The 22,938-nt window shown below is 38.8% G+C and overlaps 1 protein-coding gene across 2 annotated transcripts; it reads left to right on the top strand.

Annotated features, from left to right (window-relative positions):
• The first annotated feature begins 620 nt into the window (after positions 1–620).
• HCFC2 (host cell factor C2) lies at positions 621–21,668 on the top strand. Of its 2 annotated transcripts, XM_072401160.1 has the most exons (16): positions 625–833; positions 1,504–1,652; positions 2,584–2,744; positions 3,425–3,633; positions 4,108–4,192; positions 5,996–6,102; positions 6,201–6,386; positions 6,468–6,716; positions 8,212–8,309; positions 8,558–8,699; positions 8,982–9,182; positions 11,794–11,858; positions 12,081–12,209; positions 13,758–13,937; positions 14,611–14,893; positions 15,658–21,668. In XM_072401160.1, exons 1-16 carry the CDS (start codon positions 668–670, stop codon positions 15,669–15,671), a joined length of 2,424 nt encoding a protein of 807 aa, XP_072257261.1. In that variant the 5' UTR covers positions 625–667; the 3' UTR covers positions 15,672–21,668. The 2 variants fall into 2 exon arrangements, with proteins under 2 accessions (XP_072257260.1, XP_072257261.1); XM_072401159.1 differs by lacking the exon at positions 8,982–9,182 and having other exon boundaries at positions 621–833.
• The last annotated feature ends 1,270 nt before the right edge of the window (positions 21,669–22,938 follow it).

Consider the following 22,938-nt stretch of genomic DNA (forward strand, 5'->3'; position numbering starts at 1 on the left):
ATATGACTGTCAGCTCCCTATATGATATGACTGTTGGTGTTGGTGACACAAGCAGCCAACAATGTGAGATTTCTGGTTGAGGCCTGAGCTCTGGGCCATTGGTAGCAATGGCAGACAGAGCCAACAGTGGGCCCCTGTCTAGGACTGATTTATGTCACAAGCCAGTTCTGCAGGGGATGCCCCTGGTGGGTGAGAAGGGCCCAGGGCCCTTAAGCAGTGACACACTTTCCCTTCCTATGTCTGGCCCTGACTGGTATTATTTATATTTCATACCATGGAGGCTGAGACCTGACAGGTTCTCTTATTTTACCTGGCAGTGTGGAATGTTTCCATGTGTGAGGACCTGTGGAGTGTCCTAGCACAGAGAGCCCTGCACACCTGGTCTGACACCTGACCCAGCTGCAGTGCCCAATGTGGCCCGATAATAATACCATGGCACCAGGCAGTGTCAGTGCTGGCATCACAGCATACAGGGGTATGAGGGTCATGTGGGGTGCCTGAGGTGATCGGGTGCCCCGCCCCCTCACACCCCGTGCCACAGGTGGAGTCCCCAGCCAGCCGCACTGATGACAGTCCCCGCCTCCCCCGCCGCTGCTCGCCCTGCTGGTGACCCCGCCGCCCCGCTGCATTATGGGATGGGGGATCGGAGGAGGCGGCTCGGGATCTGATGGCGGCGGATCCCATCCGGTTAAACTGGAGGCAGGTGACCTCAGCCAGCGGTCCGGTCCCTCATGCCCGGCACGGACACCGAGCTGTGGCCATCCGGGAGCTGATTATCATCTTCGGGGGAGGAAACGAGGGCATAGCGGAGGAGCTGCACGTCTATAACACGGGTGAGAGGAGTGACCGAGTGGGGGAGGCCTGACAGGGGCTGGGGGGGCGCAACCCCCGGGCTCAGGGCCCCCAGCATTGCCCGCTATATACAATCACTCTGCCTGCCTGAGAAGTTGGGAGGGGGCAAAGTTGCCCTGAGCTGTACACAGGTACCAGGGGGCATGGAGCAATTGTGTGGGGGGACATAGAATATAATGGGGCAATTGTGGGGGGTCACTGAGTGTTCTCTGTGTGGGGGTACATAGAATATAATGGGGCAATTCTGGGGGTCACTGAGCGTGCTCTGTGTGGGGGTACATAGAATATGATGGGGCAATTCTTGGGGTTAAGGGGGGTCACTGAGTGTTCTCTGTGTGCTGCTCACCTGACAGCTGCCCTTCTATTGAGCTGTAGGCTATGTCAGCCCCATAGCGAATGAATAGGGGGGGCAGTGAGCAGACTCTGCTCATTGTCTCCTTCGGTCAAATCCCCAAACGTTGGGGGGTCATTATATGATCAGAAGGGGTCCTCTATAATATGAGGTATTATTTAGTACTATGACGTTTGTGCATTATTGTTTATTATGTTACTAGACAGATTTCTACTTGCTCAGGCCCTAGCCAGTGCTACAGCTGGCAGAAGCATGGTATATGAGATTTTACTTATTTATATCCAATTGTTTCTCAACAGTTACCAATCAGTGGTTCCTCCCAGCAGTGAGAGGAGATATTCCCCCAGGATGTGCAGCCCATGGATTTGTCTGCGATGGAACAAGGATCCTGGTCTTTGGAGGGATGGTGGAATATGGGAGATACAGCAATGATCTGTTTGAATTACAGGTATTGATTCCTCTCTGCTGGATTTATTAAAACAAAAATGTGGAATATTGCAGTCTTTAGATGTGGTGCCTGCTTTAGTTTTCTTTTTTTGTACACACTATGCAGGTACAGGTAAATACCTGTTGACCCTTAAACAAATCTCTTTGTCCCTGTCTCATCCAGTGGGGTATATTCATTCTGATTGATCAGATCTTCCCTTGGAGGTGCTTGACAATCGGGCATTGGGGGTAAATCGGGTGTACATATTGTGATATGGAGGGGTGATCACCCTGGCATCAAGCACACGGAGCAGTTTGTAAACTGTATAAGTCTCTTAATTTGTTCCAAAAACAATATAGCTTTCTTCAGCAAAAATCAAACAGAAATGTAAAGGCAGCTTAGAGAGTGCAGAGTCTTCAGTAGAGTTTATAGTGAGAATTGCCCAGTCCATAAATCACATCTAAAAGGCACACAGCTTATTGGTGGAGCCCCCATACAGGCTTGTCTGCTGCCATTCCATTTCAAAGCCTAACAGCACACCTGTGCTACTTATAGCTGGCCTCCAGTCTGGCTGTAGCCAAAGGTAGGGGTGCACCTAGGTGGAATGGGAAGGCCCACCCAGTACCTTCTTTACCATTCCCAAGTCCACAGCCCTGAAATCAACAAGCTAACAACTGCCACCCTTGCAGAGTTGCTCTCTAATATTTCTGAACTCTCTTCTCAAAATACCCCCTGACTTTAAAGAGTGCATGCTCTGTATACACGAGAAACATAACTCCCGTCCAGGACCCATCCCTTTCCTTCCTCCTTTACCTGAGACAACACTGCTCCTAGGCCTACATCAGAGGTATCTGTCTGCACAACAAATGCTTTGGAAAAGTCCAGGGAATTTGATATAAAATGTAACCATGTTTATCACAACAAATTGATTGATTGTGGGTTTACATTTCAGGCAAGTCGCTGGCTGTGGAGAAAATTGAAGCCTCAGCCTGCATATAATGGATCCTTGCCCTGTCCTCGTCTGGGGCACAGTTTTTCACTCTATGGCAATAAATGTTACTTGTTTGGTGGCCTAGCCAATGAGAGTGAAGACACCAACAATAATATTCCCAGGTAAAGATATTGGTATTATTATGAGGGTTTTTGCTAACCCAGTGGGAGTTTTTTTTTATTCTGAAATGAGGATTTAATATTCCATTATATTGCTTGTAGTAGAGGTACTATGCACATCCTAACCATACTGATGAAGATAAATTTATTATGCCGTTTCACTGCTGCTTTTTTTGGTTTTGCTTGCTGAGGTTTGTTTCTCTTTATCACCAAATGGTGTTGATCTTACTTTGCAATATGGGAAATTCTTTGGTTTACCAACGTTCATTTGGGCTAACCTGACAACATTTTTTGCTTCTTTACAATATTTGCGACTTAAATTGCAAATAAACTTGCGGTGCAATTGCACCTATTGTTTTATACCTTCTTCTTCCTACCTGCTCCCCATCCATGACACACAGCCATCTGTATGTAACGTAGAACTATTTCATGCACTTCTGTTCTTTAGGGTGTAGTAATACATTAAAAATATCACACTGTTTTCCAAGCATTATTATAACTTCTGAAAGTAGGTGTTCTTTTCTGGAAAAAGCCAGAAATATAGGTACATTGAATGTAGATATATTCTGACTTAGAAGAGATTGCCAAGCACCAGATGAGATATGTGCAGAAAAAGTCAGTTGTGCATGTACACTATTGTATTGAATTTGTAGCTCTTAACCAATTTACTTTATTTACACCAGGTACCTAAATGACTTTTTTGAACTTGAGTTGCGTCCAGGAAGTGGTGTGGTTGGCTGGAATATTCCACAGACCAAGGGAATTCCACCATGTCCACGAGAGTCCCACTCAGCTGTTATATTCAACAGAAAGGATAGTCGGAAATGTAAGCTTTATATCTTTGGAGGAATGTCTGGATGTCGTCTAGGCGACCTGTGGGAGCTAGATTTTGGTGAGTTTTGGAATATTGTTGACTAATACTGATGTTAGAATACTTACATTGTTTCTGAATACTTGTAAATTTCTTCTAAATTCAGAACTGTCATTAAAATTAAAAAAAATCACACCTACCTTAAGTTGTGCAGAGCCCCCAATCCCTCCATAACTGGCTTCCAATCAGTCCCACACCATCCTGGATTCTTCCCTTGTCTTGGTACCATCATGGCAGTAAAGACAAAAGGGGAGGGATTTCCCTTTAGTAAATAACCCTTTCTTTTTTTTTTTACTTTCTTATTAATGACCACTATGCACAATTACAATGGCATGTGGACATAGTCATTATAGAAGGGGTTACTGAGGACCTGAAAGTTATTTCAAGGGTTCCTCTATGTTTGAAAAGGCAAAGGAAAGGCTGTTCTAGACAATACTGATACTATTTTTAACATTTAATCTTTTTTATTGTTTGTTTTTTTTTTTTTTCCCCTAGAAACTATGACTTGGAATAATCCTGAAGCTAAAGGAATATCGCCTTTACCTAGAAGCCTTCATACAGCTAATGTGATAGGGAATAGGTAATATTAAAGAATATTATTAAAAACAAACATTTTTTTCTGATACATTACATTACATTGGACACTTCAAATCTAGAAGCCTCTTTTGGGTGAGGCTGTTATAATTGTTAAGGAGATGAAAGTGGAGGCTTATCAACTACATATTAATGCACATGGTTTTGTTTTTTGGGATCTCCAATGCCTTCATATAGGTATGATGATCTGACTACATAGTGTACTTATACTTATCTGAGATTAGAATAAAGGGGAAAAGAATGCTGATCAATTTCTGCTAATCAAAGGAAAGCCACATACCCTGATGGTAATAATATTCCAAATATAATAAAGAAAAGAAAAAAGACAGGGTATTTGTTTGTTGTGGCAAAATATTTAGTCATAAAGTTCACTATTGTTCCCTAAATCAAGGAACTTGAATACAGTAAAGAAATATAAGTGAAAATGCAAAAATTATTTTTTTTACAAACAATCCATCATATGTACAGTAAAAACCGCCCTATTGTGTCCCAAGAAATGAGGGTGGTTTTTGATCTCTAATCCAGACACGATAATGCTACTAATGTTAAGAAGGAAGGTAGGGTTGGGTTCCGACGCGTTTCGCCTTTTGGCTTCCTCAGGGAACCATTAAAGACAGAAGTATATCTAAACATAAAAATAAGTCAAAATCACAACTCTGCATCTACATATAATCAATGACAAGTCATACTTACACTTATTCATATTTTATCAAGTCAGCTTTTATTGTGAAAAATATGAAAAGTTTTCGTTAGTTATATTATAATTCTTTATATTGATTTAGTCCTTTTGTTTGACCAATGTTCTCCAGTGGTGATGTCCTCTCCCCCTTCCTCTGACCTGACCCCCAGGTGATTTCACTCTATCACATCTATTCCCTTTGATATCCCAACCTATTTATGCTTTCCACCACCTTGCTACTTACTTTCTTCTCTAGTCATGTTATTGCGGGTTAACATTTATCCCACCCCGGATACTTTCTGCAGCATTCCTGTTTCTAGCTGCAGGTAGAGCCAGCCCTCCTTTCCACCCACTCTCACTTGCAGGAATGCAGTCATGCTGTGGTCTCTCATCTGAATGAAGGCTTGACCTTGTTAAAGGTCTTCCACATGCACTACTGTCTGGAACCTTCTGCAGAATGCAAGCACCAAGTAGTGCTGCTGAGGTACCCTGCCTACCACCAGAGCTGCAGAATACTAGACAGATACACTGGCCGCTGCCCCTTACTCACACAAAATCAGCTGAAGCAGTTGCACCAAACTGAATGCAGCTAACACATAGGTACAATGGGCCTGGTTTTTGCATTAACACCACAAGTAGTAAGAAAATAAAGGCAGAATCTAAAAGACACCTATGAGCATTTTTAGAGTCTTTGGCAGATGCTGAATATGTGAAAGAGCTATGGGTGGGCAGGTGAACCGTTATGCACACCCCACTCAGAGTTCGTCCCCTCCCTGCACAACCGATAACCCTTCATACCGCACATCATCCTTCCCACCCACCTTATTCTTCACTAACTGTGCATCCCTCAATGCCCTGTTTACACATACAGCAAATCGGTTTCTGGTCACCTTACCCTTTAGTCACAACATATCCCTCCCTGTTCATCTTACTTCTCATCCCTTGTTAGTTCCCTCATCTCTCATTATATTGTATCTTTTGTGTTGATTTTGTCCTTTTTTTGTGCTTTGCTTTTTTTAATCTGTTTTTTTTTTAACCTGTTAAGGTTCTGGATGTTACTTTCAAAATATTCTTTACTTTTATCTTAATGCATAGTTTGATCTGTTTTAGAATGTATATATTTGGTGGCTGGGTTCCACAAAATGCAAATGTTGACCACCCGCCTGCTCAAGAGAATCAATGGAAGTGCACTCACTCTTTTTCCTGCTTGGATCTGGGTTTGTACAATTCGTTTTTACAGTTATTAGTAACTAGCTACACGGTATGGAATGTTCAGCATGCTTTCATGTTATATGGATCTCTGTTTGTTGAGCAGACTCCATGGAATGGACCATATTACTGGAAGACAGCTCAGAAGACAAAGTTAACTGGCCACAACCCAGAGCAGGTCACTGTGCTGTCACAGTTGGAAAACGTCTGTATATTTGGAGTGGAAGGGATGGCTATAAAAAAGCATGGAATTACCAAGTGTGCTGCAATGATCTTTGGTATATTGACACAGGTAGATAACCTAACCAATGCAGGCTATTTTATAGAGTATTTTAAAGGCCTGGATCTAATTTCTTTTGTGTGTATTTTTCAGAAAAACCATCAGCATCCTCACAAGTTCAGCTAATCTTGGCTACCACAAACTCTTTTCATGTGAAATGGGATGAACTGCCAACTGTTGAAAGATATCTTCTGCAGCTAAGCCCAGAATTACCAGTGTCTCCATGTGCTGGAAAACCTGCTCAGCTCAGTGAACTTTCAACACAGAGTTCTTGTGTTTCACCATACACAACCCCATTACATTTACTAAGTGGACTTTCATGCACTCAAAGTGTGGAGGAAAGTAAGTACCAGCCTGAGAAATGTGTTTTGGTACCATGGAGGAAATGGTACATCAACTGTTTTATCATATGCAAAAGAATAAGAGTTTCAGATAAAAGTATAGTATATTTGTTGTGGAATATTTAAGAATTAAGAATCATGAAATATGTTGGAACGGCTATATTTTTATCCTGCTGTTGCATCGAAATCAGTAGACTTCAATCATTTCTGATTCAAAGCTACATAAACGGTAAACTATGTTAAGTGTATGTCTTGGCTCCAAAACACAAATATAACATATTTAAACTTATTTCCTGTATATGATGGATGCATTGGTTATATTTTTTCTACCCCTTTATTTTCACCTGCTAAATCAACTTTGATCTAGTCCCTTTATGAGTATGCCATTTCTTCATTGTATGATTGAAGTCAGCCATGGATGTCAAACAGTTTAGATGGTAAACATGTCTGCCTTTTCGGATCTTGATTACATGGTAGGTGGATGGTTTTAGCTGTTTACAGAAGATTTGCTTTCTTTTTAAGCTCACAAAAAGTGACAAGGACATTGCATTTATGTTCAACAGGAATTTGCTGTACTTGTAAAATGTTCTTTGACGTGTTATAGTGTGTGGCTTAGTTCTATGCTGACCTTGGCCATAGAGGTTTTAGGTGAGTTCCTGCACCCTACCCTGCAAAATCTTTTCTGTTCTGTGCCTGGCCACAATGGCCTAAATCCAATGACCACAGTAACAATTGTTATCTCGGCCTTTTGAGGAGTCACAGTCTGCTGCTTTTGCCTTTAAATTTAAAAAGAGGGTTTTGAACTACTGGTAAAGGTCTGGGGAAGGCTCTGGTATAACCTTTTTTCATACATTTACTGGATGAGTTGTTTTTGGAAAGGAGTTTAGTATACTGTGGTCTTCCTTACAAAGGTGGTGAACCCTACTTCAGAAAGCAGTGGCAGCCTGCTTCATGCTTTTAGCACAGGTTTCCTTTAAAATAATCTTTTTGTTCTTTTGCTGATTGCTTTAAAGAAGTCTGCCATGCCTGATTTCAGGTAGCTGGCTGTCATTCAGATCTAGTGACTGCATAAGTTTGAGTCACTAAGTTGAAAAATACAGTTTATGACCTTGTGAATAATTGTATTGTATGGTTATATGCTGATCATACAACACTCCCATAGATATGTAGGTGTATCTGTTTATTTCTGTGTGCTTAGCACAATATATTGCTGAGACTGATTCTTTTGTTAACAATGGATTGTTCCTGTGTTTATAGTTTCAAAACTCAAAGCTTATTATTTAAACTATTTATGAAAATATGGCAGTATTTCTAAACTTCTGATATCATATTTACTTGCTAGCATAATTGGCCTTTCTGCCCAGACATTCCAGTCAAACACATGAAATCGGCGCAGTGGCTCAAGTCATCCCACTGACTTTTGGGGCTATGTGTTTCCTATGTAATGTGATGATTTGATGAATTAGAAGAATGACCATGACCCCTTATTATTGTAGATGCAGTAAGCCCAGTATCTCCTGCAAGCTGCATGTTTCCTTCTGAACACAAAGTGGACACTTGTCACCAGAATAGCAGCAGTGGATCAGTTACCCAGGTATGTGCCCAATAAGTCCATGATTCTGTGTACACGATTGATGTGTATTAGGCCATATCTGTATATGTGCAGTTCCAGTAATTAGACTCCATTGTGCCATTGTGTGTGCATATTAGGGGTCCAGTAAATGAAGGATACCGCATGCATGTTTAGACGCATACAGAATGTACTGAAATGATCACCTTTCATGCATATTTACAACTTTTACAACTTCCTTTATTTGTGATATTTTTTTGTCACCATACTAGAGTTCCGTGCCAAGTTGTTCAGCACAGTCTATTGCTTATGAGCATAGTGTTGGAATGAAGATGACCTTAACAGAGAAACAAGCACTTTCCAGTGGAACTGTAGAATTAAATGGCAAAGAATCATCTGGACCTAACACAGCAGGTAAGAATAAAGTATAGGTATGTTCTGATTGTAATGTTTCAACAATAATATTTGTAGATATGCCTTTCATCCTGCATATGTTGTATAAAATGGATTGTCTGCCTCAATCCTTAGTAAAAAAAGTGTAAAGGTATCAGATACAAAGAACCAATACTTATCTTTTTGTGGCCATGGCTTTATGTAAACCGTAGTTATAAAAAGCTTTACATTGCATTAAAAACATATTAATAAAGAAGTAGATCCAAAGACACTTTTAATGGGATGTCATTTACTTTGTCCTAGGTCCTCATACATCATCTAATTTGAATGATGTGCATGCCTTGGACATAGGAATTTTAACACCTGAGGTTTCAGCATCCTGCATTGTCTCCAGTGCACAATCTATGGTAACCCAGCAGAGCATTAAAACTGAGTCATCACGTACAAATGGGGCACTTGTTAGAGATGAAACTTCACAAACTACACTCAGTATACAACGTGAAGGTTTGAAATGAGTTTCGCATACTGTATTCTCAGCCATTTGTCTGTAAAAGCAGTAAATTTGCAGGGTAGACATTACCATTGCATGTATATTGAAATATATGAAGGGAACAAAAAGATTGGATAAAAATGTGAGGAACTAAAGCCTTTTTTTTTTTTTTTTACACAATCACTTCATTTCAGGGGCTCAAAAGTAATTGGACAATAGACTCAAAGGGTATTTAATGGGCTGGTGTGGGCAATTCCTTTGGTATGTCATTATCAATTAAGCAGATAAAAGGCCTGGAATTGATTTGGGGGATAAAAATGTGAGGAACTAAAGCCTTTTTTTTTTTTTTTTACACAATCACTTCATTTCAGGGGCTCAAAAGTAATTGGACAATAGACTCAAAGGGTATTTAATGGGCTGGTGTGGTCAATTCCTTTGGTATGTCATTATCAATTAAGCAGATAAAAGGCCTGGAGTTGATTTGGGGGATGGGGGGGGGATGATTTTGCTGTGAACAGACAACATGCGGTCAAAGGAGCTCCCCATGCAGGTGAAACAAGCCATTCATAAGCTGCAAAAACAGAAAAAACCCATCCGAGAAATTGCTACAAAAATAGGAGTGGCAAAATCTACAGTTTGTTACATCATGAGAAAGAAACAAAGCACTGGTGAACTCAGCAACGCCATAAGACCTGGACGTCCACAGAGGACAACAGTGGTGGATGATCGCAGAATCATTTCTATGGTGAAGAGAAATTAACCCCTTCATAACAGCCAACCAACTGAACAACACTCTCCAGGAGGTAGGCATATCGATATCCAAGTCTACCATAAAGAGAAGACTGCATGAAAGTAAATACAGAGGGTGCACTGCAAGGTGCAAGCCACTCATAAGCCTTTAAGAATAGAAAGGCTAGATTGGACTTTGCTCAAAAACATCTAAAAAGATGAAATGAAGATCAACCTTTGCCAGAATGATGGCAAGAAAAAAGTATGTAGAAGGTGTGGAACAGCTCATGATCCAAAGCATAGCACATCATCTGTAAAACATGGCGGAGGCAGTGTGATGGCTTGGGCGTGCATGGCTGCCAGTGGCACTGGGACACTAGTGTTTATCCATGATGTTACACAGGACAGAAGCAGCTGAATGAATTCTGAGGTGTTCAGAGACATACTGTCTGCTCAAATCCAGCTAAATGCAGTCACATTGATTGGGAGGTGTTTCATAATACAGATGGACAATGACCCAAAACATATAGCCAAAGCAACCCAAGAGTTTATTAAAGCAAAGAAGTGGAATATTCTTGAATGGCCAAGTCAGCCACCTGATCTGAACCCAATTGAGCATGCGTTTACCTTGTTGGAGACTCAACTTCTGACAGAAAGGCCCACAAACACACAGCAACTGAAAGCCGCTGCAGTAAAGGCCTGGCAGAGCATTAAAGAGGAGGAAACCCAGCATCTGGTGATGTCCATGAGTTCAAGACCAGAGGCTGTCATAGCCAGCAAAGGGTTTTCAACCAAGTTTTAGAAATGAACATTTTATTTTCAGCTTTTTAATTTGTCCAATTACTTTTGAGACCCTGAAATGAAGTGATTGTGTTAAAAAAGGCTTTAGTTCCTCACATTTTTATGCAATCTTTTCGTTCAACCCATTGAATTGGGGCTGAAAGTCTGCAGTTCAACTGCATCTGAGTTGTTTCATTTAAAATTAATTATGGTAATGTACAGAACCGAAATTCGAAAAAAGTTGTCTGTCCAAATATTTATGGACCTAACTGCCCATATAATCCTCGTTCAGTATATGGGCTATCAAAGTTTGTGCAAAAGGTTTTTGTATTTGTCACCCTGGGCAGATACTACTGTCCTTTTACCAGCTTGTAATGAAGTAACCATTACATATCATTGTCATATCAGCTGCAGGTGTTAACAGACCTTGACCAATAATGTTCTATTTATTGTATCAGTCGCATCCACAAACCTTTCCTCAGAAAATCTTTTGTAGTGCTTTTTTTTTCTCATGAGAGTGAATGGTAGATAACATAGTTTAAATGGGAGATAAGCATTCATCAATATGGAATACAAACACTTTATAGAAGGTTTGATCATAACAGATAGTGCTTATACCCCTGTAGAAATGTTTTTATACTCTTATATATTAGGCAAAGATCAATCAGCTATGCCCACCAATCTGTATACATGTTGGGCCTGATTTTTTTTAAAGCTCTCCAAGGCTGAGGAAGATACACTTTCAGCAGCGAAGCTTGGTGATCAGCAAACCTGGAATGGATCTTCCCCAGCCTTGGAGAGCTTTAATAAATCAGGCCTGTTGTGTCTGAGTACAGTATAATATAATAGCTTTCAAATGAAATATTACATTTGCTGGAATCTATCCCAAACTAAAATATCAGATATGGACTGACCCCAGGATAAACCAAATTTCCCTTGCGGCCCCCTCACTTGGGCATTTTTAGACATAAAGGGCAACATTCAGTAACTCATTGCACCCTCAGGGATGATATACCACTGTAGGTATCCACCAAAAATGGCAGAATGTTAGTTTTATGATGTTTGTCTTGTTATACTTTTTAATAACATACAAATAAGACATTTTTTTCTTTTTAGCTACGGGCTCAACATCGGCTTCACATACAAATGAGAAACTGACAGCCCAATCAAAGAGCTCACTAGTAAGTTTTACCTACTAACAATAAAAGACCATACACAAATATATATGTATAAATCTGTTCTACTGACTCTTTCATGCAAATGTAATTTATAATAAAGAATTACTAGTCATTCATAAGGAGGAGAACTAAAAGCTAGAAAATCCTTCTTGGATTCTAAATGCTTTGACAAATTTCAAATCATGTTAATGAACCTCTTCCTAACAATGTAAAATAACATTTCAGGCAAATGGACGGGTTTCAGTAAAGAATGGCCAGAGGAAATGGTATGATGTTGGGATCTTCCAAACCAATAGTGCTGTGGTCACTCACTTCTTTGTGCTTCCAGAAGCGACCCAAGGAACATCAGGCAAGGTAGTACATCAGATTTTTAACTATAATTTTTTTAACCTGTTTTGTTTGCTGTAATAAAGTGACCCTACTACTGAGATATATAATGATCTTTTTGGTCATTTCAGTCACACGTGAAACAGGCTTGCAGATGACACAATAAGCTGAACAACTGAGCTGTGTACTCATTTTGTCTCAGTGATTTGTAAGGTGTTAAAGGCTCTTTTGTTAAAGACTCTTTTTGCACTTTGCTATGTGGGGGAGCTTGTCATTCATTTCCCATCCTCCTGTATGACAGTGTTGGTGCTGAAACTAGCACTGTCATATTACCAGATGGTCAGTAATGTGACTTGGAGATGCATTTAAGTTAGGTATATCTCATATGAATACTATATATTGTTTTGCCCGATTTCAATTTTGCTTAAAACTGCCACCTTCCTCAAAAAGGTTCAAATATGGTATTCAAAATTATCAAAATATGGGACTTTCACGGCAGCTAAATCTTATAAAATTAATACATTTTATTTACATTATTTTAAAAGAAGTTTATACATGCCTCTCCCCATAAAGCAATTCAGGGGAAGTTAAATAACATTGTAATATACATAGGCAGAATACATTGTACACATTACATATGTAGGGAACATCCGACATGTTTCCCAGACTAGGTTCGCTTCCTCAGGGATGTAATTAGTACAAACAAAGAGATGTATCAGCACTACAATGCAATACAGAAAAGTAATTAGTATATTTACCTGCATGCACATTCTTATACAATATCTTTAAATATTAAATCTTATATAAACATACATACCAAAAGGCAATTAAACTACAAGTGCACTTTGTCACCTGGTATGGAGGCAGGTATAAAGCAGGGCTAAAACCACAACAACAGAGATAGCGGTATCCCAAATTATTCATCCACTGTATATAGTGGTCAAATAGATGCTTTAATGGCAAGATTTTGAGAACCTCAAGGGACAAACACTACAGATTGAATATTATGGTGGATGATAATTTGGGATACCACTATCTCTGTTGTGGTTTCAGCCCTGCCTCCATATCAGGTGACAAAGTGCACTTGTAGTTGAACTGCCTTTTGGTATGTATATTTAAATAAAATTTAATATTTAAAGATATTGTATAAGAATGTGCATGCAGTTATATATACTATTGCATTGCATTGTAGTGCTGATACATCTCTTTGTTTTTACTAATTACATCCCTGAGGAAGCGGACCTAGTCTGCGAAATACGTCAGATGATCCCTACATATGTAATGTTTACAATGTATTCAGCCTATGTATATTACGATGTTATTTAACTTCCCCTGAATTGGGAGAGGCATGTATAAACTTCTTTTAAAATGATGTAAATAAAATGTATTAATTTTAAAAGATTTAACTTCTGTGAAAGTCCCATATTTTAATATTTTTGAATACTATATCTCTTATGAATGCCAATTTACTAATATTGAATGGGAAATGGCTATTTTTAATTTGTCTGTCTTTGTTCTTTTTAATGTGTAACTAAAGTCCCAAATTCTAAGAACTGTTAGTTTTTCTTCCTTTAGGATGCTGATGCGTCTTGTTACACTTTATTAAAGAAACATGAACTTAATCCCGGCAGTGTGTACCGATTTAGAATAGCAGCAATTAATGGATGTGGAGTTGGTTCTTTCAGTAAAATCAGTGAATTTAAGACTTGCATTCCTGGCTTTCCTGGGGCACCATCATCCGTAAAAATCACTAAGGTGAGACTATAATAAAATATTATGCTTATGCTATTATGGTTTATGCTTTGGTAGATAGGGCCCAATGTTGTTTACAGGAAGATAGGGTTTACCATTTGACACAATAGGCCTAGCCCTGTCAGTAGCAGAGACAATGATGCATTTTGTCTCCTAATGTAGGTATTGGTACATATTTTTTCAATTGTTTTTAGAAATGCATTCAACATTTTCATTATTTTTTTCATGCAGTATATTTAAAGATGGATAAAAGCAGTAAAGAAGAAGATGCTCTAGATCAGTCTTTCTCAACCTATTTACCATGGGGGAACCCTTGAAATAACTTTCAGGTCTTCAGGGAACCCCTGAGATACTTATTATATCCACAGCTCACAGTACATTAGTGTGGTGATCAGTGGGAAAAATACCTCTTACATTGCTGGCTATTTGAAAAAATGTAATCCTTACAGATAATAAATATTTTATTGGTATCGGTGCTAACTGACCTGAGAGGTGCAAGTTGCTTATTGCTTAAGGAACCCCTAGCAAACTCTGGAAGAGCCCTGGTTGGAAAACTCTGATCTAGATAAATGGGGGAGATTCTAGCTGAGTCTAACTTCAGGAGTAGTTTTATCCCGGATATTCCCACAATAGAATGGATTTGGTTAACTAATGAAAATGTTTCCTTTTTTTTTAGAGTGCAGACTGTGTCCATATTTCATGGGAAAGGCCTTCTTCACCGACAGGAAACATATTAGAATATTCTGCCTTCTTAGCTATACGTACGTCACTTCCTGAGGCTCAAAACCAGCTGGCGTTTATGAAGATTTACAGTGGCGTGAAGACGTCTTGTACTGTAACCTCTACTCAGTTGGCAAACGCTCACGTTGACTGCAGCTCCCGGCCTGCTGTTGTTTTCAGGATATCTGCAAAGAATGAAAAAGGTTATGGACCTGCCATACAAGTTCGATGGCTTCAAGGTAAGCATGGAAACATCTGTATGGAAATCCAAAATCTAAAGTGTGACTTGCAGAAAGTTACAGGCTCTATGTTTGTTAGGAGACTTTATATGGCTACTGTTTCTCAGATTTGCAAGGCTGCCATCTGGCTTTCTATTCACAAAATTTACTGTGAGAATGCTGAGGCCTCAACTGGTGCCAACTTTGGGTAAAAAGTATTTGAGGTGGCTCTTTAGTGCTCTTGTTTTCTTGAGTCTGTTAGCATTTGGTGTGTTGATTATCCTTCATTTGAACTTCTTTTGGATGTACTGAAAATAAATGTCTGTCTTCATATGTACCATGAACGAGAAAGGAAATGGATAGGATAATTTTCTTGCAGTCCGTTAAGGTAAGGTAATTAAGTCTATTGCAAATGATTCTCAGCATTCAATGGTCTTTACAACTGTAGCAAAATACTAGAATTGTTTAAACTCCATTGTTCTCTGTGAGGTTAGTTCCCAGTCTTCTCTGCAGTATCTAAAAGCTAGGAAAACACTTGGTCTTTGGCTACCAAAAACTTTGGGTGTTTTACATCATTTTATTTGTAGTCCCCTACCTGGATGACCTTGTTTGGTAGACTTGAGATCAGTAATGAGCTAATATGGCATGTTAAGAATATACCCAGAAACAAGGCTTTCAGATACTTGACTGTGATCTGGATGTACATTATTAGGCTGACACACTTATCGATTTTAAAGTGAATAGGCTATCTTTCCTCTTTAATAAAACTAACTGGTTTGTTACAGCTGAAAAAACGTGAAGGCCATTGTGAAGGCGCCTTGACAAGAAGCAACAGCAAAGTGCCACTTCCAATGGATGTCTGCCACTAATGTGACTGAAAGAAACAATATTTGGTGTACTGAAGTGTAGCTATATGTTTCACTTTTTGTAATATTTTGTAAATCTCAGAATGTTTATTTTTACATTATGCTACCTGTTGTAAAGCGATACATATATGAATATATATACTTCATGTTTTTTTTCTTCAACGGATTTGTGACGTACTCAGGTGGGAATACTCAGTACAGTTTCTTTGTACTGGAAACTGGTTTTGGCTTCCATTTTTTTTACCACTTAAGTGTATTTGTGAGTGTCAAGTTTTAAGCAATAAAGTAAAGTAAAAGGGATAGATGGAAGGATACAGTGCAATACTCTAGGCACAAAGCACTTCCCTGATTGCAGGGCCTATGTGTCTGTACCTTATGATGGAATTATTTAGGAATATGGAAGGGGAACTGTATAGACTTTGTTTAGGCATTTTACGTTTCTAGAAAGGTGTGTGTGTTTATTGTTGAGCACTTTTCAAATAGCATTTTTTTTTCTATTAAGTTGTATGCAAAAAGGAATGTTTGTTAGTAAGTTTATACAAAATGTATCTGTCTGATTATACAGTATACCAGATTAGTCTAAAAATTAAACAGACAGAATCATCAAACCGGTGTTCTGCTAGGTTTTTACTGGACTGTGCAGCTTAAAGGGGTCTCCAGCCCAAATAATTGCTTCCAATGCTTCCTTCCAGCCCCTTGACTATGTGATCCTCATCCAGCTGTTGTAGCAAATAGAATCTGAAATCATGTCTTTCTTTTCTGACAAAAGGAAGGAGAGAGGGCTTTCTATGGGAATTCGCAGGGGGTTAGAAGCAGGCATTACCATTTTGCTGGAAAAGCTATATAATTAGCAAATCAAAGTAGATCATGTCGCTAAAGATGGCATCCTTTGTAATGTAGGTGGGCAGTCAATCCACTGAGGTTAGTGTATTAGTCTGCTCATCTGTAGTTAGGTGTATGAAGAACAAACGTCTTTCTATGATGTGTACTACACTGCCAGCAGTTGCTAGACAAAGCAGGTCATGTAAGTGAATATTTCAGACAAAACATTATGCTTGTCCGTTTGCAGTAAAGTTTATATTCACCAAAGGTGCTTTAGTTCTGTCAGCCAATGCTTGTGATTTCAGATTTGTACACACAGGTTTTCATGGTGTTGTGCTGCTTCTTTACAATCACAGCATGATATCTACTAAACTTGGTAGTACTGACCTATGTTGGGTTCTAATTTTCTTGGGTCAGACATGACAAACTCTTGTTTTATGGGTGGCATGTGGACCTCTCACTGCTTCTCTTCAGCTCTCAGTAGTTAAAAAGTAAATAAAAAATGATTAATGAACGCTCCCCTTGCTAATTCCCCAAAAAATAGGTTACACCTACAACATTTTTTGCCTAAAAATGACACTCTTCCTGGGATTAAATATTTTAGCCATTTATATTATATTGTTAAGCTACAAAGTGCCATATTTTTTCTGGAGTTGAGTAGGTGCAGCCCACACTATGCATAATAAACATTTAAAGACTGAGGCCTCTCAAATACACCTATTTCATTTGAGTTTGGCATGTCTGCAAATAGTATTCTTACCTTGCATTACTTTGAACAAGTCAGTGCGGCAGTGAAGTCAGTGCTGCCCCCTTGTGTTTGGCACAGCGTATTGCATCTCTAGATGTAAAGGTGGGGGGTGAATTGTTGGCCTCAAAACAACTTCCAATATGTTGGTGAGCTCTAAATTTTATTGTACTTCAACCCCACATATGAGGATAGGGCCACTTGAAATACATAGACTATTCTAAGGAACAAATCATAAAATTGTCTAGCAATATGTCACTCATTGTGAGAATTTAAGTGCATTACATTTGTGGCATTATAGATTCTATATTTCTACTTTAGTACCTATAAATACACACCTAATAACATTTTTTTATACAGGCATATAGAAAAAAAGTTCTAAATTTATATAAGTAAGGTAAAATAGTGGATTTACATGCCAGTAATAGAGAGAGCACATTTTATGTGCAAGGGCTCTTCCTGTACTTGTTTATCTTGGGGTTCTTCTTAAAATATTGAAGTTCTTGGTGTATAGTTGTATGTAATATGAAACACTTGAAATGTGGTCTTTTGTGTACTTTTCCTTTATTTGAAGCTTAGCATTTTGTAATGTATCCCTGCATTCTCTCCACACCCATATTTATCCCTAAAGGAATGCTGTCGCCACAGAAAGATGTAGGCAGCCATTGCTGATCATGTTCTGAAAACTTGCAGGTTACCTTGCACACCTTCAAGCATTCTATAATCAGATTTGTTCAAGCTTTTAAAAGCAGCCTATAACTTGGATAAAGATCATGTTTGAGGTTCAATAGATATATACTATGATAAACTTGTATACTATACTTACTACTGTGTTTCCCCGATGATAAGGCAGGGCCATCAAATAAGACAGCCCCCCCTTTTTAGAAAAAAATTTAAAATAAGGCCCCCCCCCGCAAATAAGCCACCCACCGATACCTGCACTTACCCGAATCGGGTGGTACGGTGGGTGACTCCGTGTGGTCCCTCCGTCTCCGTCGCCTCCGCATGCTCTTGGATGGGAAGCTGCGGCTCTTTCTCTCATCCTACCGTATGTGAAACTATCTGTCAGCCTCGCTTTTCACTGCACCCCTCCCCCGTGACACGAGTCACTGTCCTCAGTCTGTCGGAAGCTCACGAGTCATTCCGAGCTTCCAACGGACTGATGACAGGGGGAGGGGTGCAGTGAAAAGCGAGCTTCCGACGGACTGATGACAGTGACGACTAGTGCACGGGGGAGGGGTGCAGTGGGATGACAGGGGGAGGGGTGCAGTGAAAAGCGAGGCTGACAGATAGATAAGGCATCCCCTGAAAATAAGCCCTAGAGCATATTTTGGCCTTCCAAAAAAAATAAGACAGTGTCTTACCATCGGGGAAACAGGGTACCAACAACTTGTGGGTTTCAGCACTCACTACACACAAGCAGTGTCTGTTTTTAAAGTTTGAACAAAGCTACTTTATAGCATGCTAAAAACTTTGTAAATGCTTTTAGAAGCTAGCTGTACACAATGGTCTTTTACATACTGACGCATTTATGTGAAAGCCTAAGAGACAGATATTCACATATTTATCAAACAAATCAAAAACATTGCTAGTCACATGTTACTAGCTACAGTTTTATTATTGTATGTTGACAAACATTGCATTCTCTCAATGTGAATATTGATTCTCGCTTTAGTTTCCACTCCTACGTTGGACACCTAACACGCATGCGTCATTCTCTCCGGTCACAGCTTTGAGCAGATCTTGAACACTATATAGGAAATATCCTCTGCAATAACAAACTTGTATGGGAAATCTGTAACTGTATATTTTATATTTACACAGAGGTTATTGTTTTCAATGTAGCCATTTTATTGGTAATGGAAAATGTATTTTTGCTTCCCAGTTTTTTAAATATTTGTAAAGTATATATCGTATAGCAATATAGATTTGCTAAAATGAGATCCTTTGGTCAGAGTTGTTTTTACAGACAGACTTGGCAGATCCTGGCCAGTGGGGATATGTAGACATTTTAGGGTAGTATTAGAAAGTTGGCAGTTGCTTAGGAGGGGTCCTTGTCCCCATTTTACTGGGTCCACAGTAAGCCTGGTGTGAAATCCAGTATTTGTTGCCACTAATACACAGAATATTTGCCTTGCGTCCATATATTACTGGATAGGAAAGTGTTAGCCCACCAGGGCAATCTAAACAGTTGTGGCATGATGGGGACTCCTGCATGTTTCTTTATGGGGGAAATGTGATCTATTTTTCAATAATATGCACTTTTCACTGCTGTTTCCTTGCCAGTAATCCATTTGTATGGAAGCTTGTGCATTGGTTGAAGTGGCTTGGTGTTCCCAGTACATATTCTTATATTGTACAAGTGTTCAGTTTTCAATGTGTATTGTGCAGCTTCTCACCTTTTTGCGTGCAGTGCTGCCTCTCCTGTAGTTATGAATGCAAACCATGCTGGTGAGCCTTATGTGTCAGTGTTTACAAAAGCCATCTTCATCATTATGCATATATTATGGGAATATTGTTTGCTACTATAGGTTTAACGTCAAGCTTGCTTTGCACTTCTGGAAATGATATGCTCACACACGTGGGCTTTTTATTTTGCAGCACTTTACATTTGTCTAATTATCTGACTTTTATAAGAATCGTACATTTTGTGTTCTATTTAGGTATGCGGTGTCAGACTCTAATGTACAATCAGTGTGGGTGCTTTTACTTTTAAACTCACACAACCCTTCTGAAGAGCATGTAAACTGAAAAGATTATTTACATTTTAAACTTGTAATTTTAGTTGTGAATTCATTGTTGGGATTTCCCTTCGGTTTACTTCATACTTGTGTAGTGGAAAAAAATTGAATTTTTAAAAGATATGTTTGTGTTCCTGTTTGTGTGGCAATATTCAATGGGCCATGGGAAGTAAGAACTTGGCACAGATGGGAAAATAAAGCATTCTGTTCGGTGCTAAGTTCCTTCTCATGTACTTCTGACCTAAGCAACTTTTTGGATTCCCATTGACTTGTAGGGGGAGATTTGGCGCAAATCATCTCCACCAAGCAACACCTTATTGCTTGTGTCATCTTTTCTGTGGGTTTATTATTGCCTAGCACATTTTTTTTTATTCCTTGTTATTGAATAAATGTATACAGAAGTGATCTATCTACATGGCTATGCCCTCACCCTTTTTATAGATAAGCATATGCTGCTTGTTACTAGCCATCAACATCTCTCTAGGGATTGAAGTGTTTATACCTCTGGAAAAGTCTATCTGTAAAAGGACCTTCCTTGCACATATCTACTGTAGGCTGTTTAGGGGGCAGCATACAACCACCCATATCTAGTATTTCAATGTATAGATTTGGGAGCCGAATATTGTGGCCATGGTTGTGGAAATTGTTTTGTTTTAAAAATATATATATTTTTTTTTACATGCACCAATCCTTTTCCAAGATCAGAATAGTCATTAGGGCTTCTGATGATTTCTTCACATCCAGCTATGCAACAGTAAGCACAGCAGGCAATTTCCTGTCCCGTCCAGTGTAGTTTATACACCTCTCTGCACTTCCAGACTCTTTTCAGTTGACTTGAATGTTAATATATTCAAATACCATCCTGGCCAGTCATAGATACTCTGATCTAAAACCTCCTGCCTTGCGCATACTTGAGTTGGGACATCAGAAAAATCCTGGTGTTTATATATATAATCTGTTTCATACTCGCTTGACCTAAGACAGAGGTTTTCATTTTGCACACAACAAAACTCCAGATTTATAAAAGCATCTGTTTGTAACCACATTCCAATATAGCATGATAATTAATCTCGGCTCCATTTTTTTTAGTATCTCAGTCTTGTGTTGGGGAGAATTTTACTTATTGTTTCATCTGAAACCTCATTGGAAATCTATCAGAAAAAGCAGACAAAAAAGAAAAGGTTCACCCTTTTCTCTACACAGTAATAAACTTGAAAGTTGTTAGAGTTGGACTTTAATGTATGATTGCAGTACCATTCCAATTTTTCCAATTTTAATGGAACAGCCCCACGGTTGTTTGGAAACATCAGATCACTGAATCAGGGTATTTTGGTGGTATATAGTAAACCATATCCTTTGTGTTACTGTATATTGCCTTACTCATTTTAGTTTTATACAGGGTATATGTAGAGTTTTCATTTACTGACTGGCACTTTCAATTGCATTTCAGAGAAAACTATGCTTTTACCATGCTAATATTTATATATGGTTGTAATTTTGATTTGTATATTCTTCATATGACCAATATGTTTTGTTTTTTCTCTTTTGTGTTGGCAAAATGAATGCTTAAAACCTTATGCCATAACTGTATTAAATAAACTTGCTTTATATTGTTTACGTGATCACCATGTTGGGATGATTTGTTTGTTGAAATTCATATGACTCACAGGTACAGCAGAAAATTAATGACTTACTAAGCAATCATGATACCCCGGCCAATATTGCATTGTAGATAAATTATAATAAAAGTCTCTGCAATGGTTGCACATGCATTTGGCTGCTTGGGGTAGAGGTGGAGATCAGACCACTGAAATAACACCCATTCAATGGTGATGGACATTTAGCAGAAAACATGCCTACCTTGAATTAATACAGAAGGCTGTTCCTAAAGGTGAGCTGTAGATAATGTGTGTTACCTATGTTTGTAGTCCAAATCACGCTGCCTAGTAAAAGCTATGCTGAAACTCCCTTCTGCTCCTATAAAAAAAAAAACACACAACAATCCATACAACAGGGAAACACTGTAAGTTAGTAATTCCTATAAATGCCACTGCATTATAAATGGAGAGGGGTGTAAGATCTGCAGAAACCCTCTGTTATCCAAATAAAGCTGTATGGAAATTGTATACACACATAAAGCTCGTTAGTGGAGCTTGTGGAATATCAAATGTCTGCTGTAATGCACTCCCAAAAAGAAATTGAAATTTAGTGGAGAGGGTTAAAAAAGTGTAAATGTAAAAAGAAGCAGTTTTCTGTCAAGCTCTGGGAGAAGCAGAAGGGACAGAAAAGATAAGACTGAAGTTGTGCTTTAAGGTGGCCAATGGCTAGGCCTAGACTGTCCTATGTGGCTCTGGAGGAGCTTACTGGGCCACGTGTACAGGTTTATGGAGAACCGTGAAAATAACATGGGAAAATAACCTGCTTGTATGGTTTTCTCTAAAACACAAACGTAATTTGCCTAACGTGCAAAAATATCAGTTTGCCTCAAAATAATTTATTACATTAAAAAGGGTAATTTAATACTTTTTCATAGCCATGAGAGTCTGTCTACAGAATTCAGTCAACCAAAGTACAGTAACTAGATAAAATGCCTCATTGACAAAGGAAATTTCTTTTTTTTTTTTTTGGAATACTCCTTTTCTAACTGTTTACACTATTTCATAATGCATCAAGTCATATCTAAATCAGTTTCGGAATCTGAGTTAAGGTTCATTTTAAGGTATATTTTTTTTTAGCCGTCTTTACAAAAAAGAATACATTGGTGTTATACTATAACTTAGAAGGAAAGGAAACAATCAGCACACAGACATAATGAAATTAGTAAATTACCACTTTTTTTAAAATGTCCAATAAATCAGCCATTGAGCATCAAAGAAAAAAAAAAAAAACAGA

The sequence above is a fragment of the Pyxicephalus adspersus genome, chromosome 2 (assembly GCF_032062135.1).
Source record: "Pyxicephalus adspersus chromosome 2, UCB_Pads_2.0, whole genome shotgun sequence".
NCBI classification, from domain to species: Eukaryota; Metazoa; Chordata; class Amphibia; order Anura; family Pyxicephalidae; genus Pyxicephalus; species Pyxicephalus adspersus.

Coding starts and splice junctions, on each gene's coding strand:
- HCFC2 (XM_072401160.1), top strand. CDS start 668: ATGGCGGCGGATCCCATCCGGTTAAACTGGAGGCAGGTGACCTCAGCC. Junction 3,634..4,107: donor CCTGTGGGAGCTAGATTTTG/GTGAGTTTTGGA, acceptor TTTTTCCCCTAG/AAACTATGACTTGGAATAAT. Junction 13,938..14,610: donor CATCCGTAAAAATCACTAAG/GTGAGACTATAA, acceptor CTTTTTTTTTAG/AGTGCAGACTGTGTCCATAT.